Below are 3,415 nucleotides of genomic sequence, written 5' to 3'. Positions count from 1 at the left end.
GCTCGTCACGCTTTGGAGGAGCTCCATCGGAGAGGTTTGTTTTGCTGTTGCCTTAATGTGTACACTTCCAGGCTCCATCAAGCTGGTAGCGCGCCACAACTCCCAGCAAATTTACACACGAACAACGAAGGCTGAATGAATGTGTTTCTTAATACATCTACGGAATTACTCCTTGTTTTATTTTACTCCGGTTGTACTTGGAGCTCGGGTTAACCTCAGTCTCATATTCTTTACTAGACATGCGAATAAATTGCTCTGTCGTGTTGGAAACCAGTCGGCTGTTCCTTGTCCCGTACTGTGGTTTTCACGTCCCTCGTTATCACGGATGGATGCAATCTGAGGCTCTACGCCGGGCCACCTCATCAGATTTGCTGAATTTGGAGGAGGTACGCAGCTGTTTAGTTTCGAAAAGGTGGGCCTTAGGTTGATTTGTGATCACTACAATCCGTTTTACGTAATGCGAACGGTAGAAATGACTATTACTATCAATTTGGCTTTTGAGAACCTTCAGTCTCACAGTGTGCCACCCAATGGGTACTGCTATCCACAGTTTTATCATCCTGGCGTTTATTATTTGTGTCTGACGAATAACCGACACTGGGCGTTGCTCAGCTTCTCTGTGACCGGTACACATTCGTATTATGTGTTCGCCTCTGTGCATCAGACGTTCCAGTGAGGCATGCGAGCACGCCTAGGATTCCTAGGTTTGGTGAGGTGTACTGTGAACGTAGGTCGTGAGTTGTAACTTATATGAGGTAGTCTGGTCGGAATCCGAGAAGGATGTGAAGGTGATCCTAGTCTGCCCAAGCACTCATCCTAGGCAGACCCTGTTTCTGACTATTCGGCTGGCCTAGTTTGACGCACTTATGGCGATGGGTATCAGTGCGTTGGCAGCTAGCTTCATCTTAGCCACTAATCCGTAGCTGCGATACGACCCTGGGGAAAGACTGGCCTGTTTAAGAGTGTTAACGATGGACCGAACTTTGTGCCCTGACAACAAAGTGCTTACGGCTGCAAACAGCAACAGACTACACATTATTTGGCAAGGAGTCCAGGTGCTCCCGGTATCCTTTGCTGACGTCATACGATGCACTTCTAGCGCTGTCGGCAAGCAGTTAAGTTTGGAAATAACAGTGCGTTCAACACTCCTTGCCACGTCGTATGGAGTTTGTAAACACGCGATGGTGTAGGTCCCCGCCAGCAAAATGCGAAAGTCACTCGGTTTGGCTGTAGTTGCTTTCATTTCGCTTTGATGATGACCTCTTCTGGTCGAACATTTTGTTTACTGTATGTCTTCGTATTTGATGAATAGCCTGAGGTGGTGTTTGCTGCCATCTTGTTTCCTCGCTTGCGCACTTCGTTACGTACATGGAACTGCCAGAAAAATCCTGTGGCGCAACATATGTGGGTGTTCTAGGTCTCCCGTAAAGTTTCGCGGAATGCGCTTTTGACCAAATCGCTTCTGGAATTCTACTTCGAGTGAATTGTGCAAACTGCTGGGCATCAAATGTCAGTATGGCCACTTACAGGCTCCTGGTCAAATGGTCCTTCCCTATGTGTAGTGTCGACTCTCAAAACTTCCGCCCTTTGGATTGTGTATTCGTTGAGTTTATAAATGACTTGAATGAAAGGAACGGACGGGCCCTAGCAAATCTTACATGATTGGTAGTGTCCTGAGAGAATGCATAGATTTTGCAGACCTCATGGGCATCATCCTTTGTCAGACCGTACGTAAGCGTTCATATTTTCTGAGGCGTCACACTCCTTTAAGTCCTAGGAAGCCGGCAGTGTGTGTGGCTGGTGGATTTGGCGTAATGTACCCTACTTGCGAGATGGCTCAGTGGTTAGAGTACGAGTCCACTGACCGGAAGGTCCGTGGTTCGAACTCGACTTCTGTCTAGACTTGGGTAATCTGGCAGTATCTCAGTTCTCGTGCTTTCTCCGGGTGGCATGGCAGCTATTCACCGAAAGAATTTTACTGCTGAGCGTTTCTTATCCCATCTGCATTTGGGCTGAGTTATTGTCAAGCCGCCAATAAATGGACAGGAAAGGGGTTGTGGTCTTCAGTCGAAGTCCTTGGCCATCTAACTATCAGGCAATGGTGGTGGTGTTTGGTGTAAGACTACCATAGCTCCTTTTGAGGAAAAAGCTGTCCCATTAGTTCCGATGTTCATATCGGATGAACCGCGTTCTTCATGCCTCTTCGATTCCCGACTTGTTATTACAAAGTGTGAGCATAGAGGATATCCTCAGTAAATTTCAGGTCGTCCCACCACGATGCGCAGAGTTTACAAGGTGTCCATTCAATTTTCACTTCTTTTGCCGAAGGTCATCATTACAGGAGAGGTACCGGATGGGCAAGCGCACAGCACTCACAGAAACGTTTTACGTAGTCGGTCGCACGGCATGAATTCAAAAGAGATTACCCTTATTTTCAGTCTGATGTGAGATGATGGTTTATGATGCCGATGTTTCTACTTAAAGCTTGGTAATGTTTTTGATCGTCTCCACGATTCACATCCTTTCTCAGAGGTCGGACTCAGCAGAAGGCCACAACTAGTGGTCAATGGTAGGCGCGGGTGATAATTCGAAGTTGACAGTAGGTGTTAGCTGGTGGCCACCACAAAATGTAGCGTCAAGTTTTCCCGTAACTGCATCAGTCCATTTGAGTGGACTGTTACCCCGGAAGCACTTTTGAACAGGTGGAGTGGCCACACTACCTTTGAGACGGAGTCCCATGCCTTGAAGTTTTCAGAGGGGCGGGATGGATCAGTGGATAAGAGCGGAAGGTCCGTCGTTCGAACCTGACCTCCGCCTCTCGGCTCCCCCTGTCTAGGCTTGGGCAACCGGGCAGTATCCTAGCCTTCGTGGTTCCTTCTGGTGGGATGGCACTTAGGCCCGAAAGAGTGCTATAGCTTAACGAACGAAGCTTTCAGAAAAGAATTTAGATAACTGGTGAAAGTAACTCATTCGATTACATTCATGGGTAAACCCATACTCGCAGCGATTAGCTTGCTCCCTCCGCTATCCTCTGCCGCCAAGATACTGAGCCCTATCATGATGCCATGGTTCATCATCATTGTCAACTGTAATAACCGCTTACTCGTCGTACAGTAGTTGTAGCTGTCGTAGTTTTGTTCACCGATGATTTGGGGGGGAAAAGGGGTAGGTAGCTGCGCATTGTAGGCGGGAGCTGATAAATTTGTGCATAAATCCAGCAGTCAGTGGGCTGTCAAGTGGGTGGGGGGTGGAAAAGGAGCTATGCATTGAAGACAATAGCTTGGATACACGAGCGCCATTGAGGGCGCGACTGGGTCATATCTGACAATGTCTCTAACCATTGATGTGGCCCGTCTCGGGGTCCCCATCCAGGAAGACGGCAGTGACCAGCTCAGGGGATTCCGCTGGTAATGGC

The 3,415-nt window shown here is 48.2% G+C and overlaps 1 protein-coding gene across 1 annotated transcript in view; it reads left to right on the top strand.

Annotated features, from left to right (window-relative positions):
* The window catches only part of T265_04470 (hypothetical protein), a gene marked incomplete at both ends in the record, with an annotated part of 39,281 nt that overhangs the window by 14,143 nt on the left and 21,723 nt on the right, over nt 1-3,415 (top strand). Inside the window, one exon of the mRNA XM_009169219.1 lies at nt 275-386. Within this exon, the coding sequence (XP_009167483.1) occupies nt 275-386 (112 nt within the window). The remainder of the gene's footprint in view (nt 1-274; nt 387-3,415) is intronic.

Source organism: Opisthorchis viverrini (assembly GCF_000715545.1).
Source record: "Opisthorchis viverrini unplaced genomic scaffold opera_v5_76, whole genome shotgun sequence".
NCBI classification, from domain to species: domain Eukaryota; kingdom Metazoa; phylum Platyhelminthes; class Trematoda; order Opisthorchiida; family Opisthorchiidae; genus Opisthorchis; species Opisthorchis viverrini.
The sequence above is the reverse complement of the archived record's forward strand: the minus strand, read 5'-3'. Positions and strand labels throughout refer to the sequence as shown.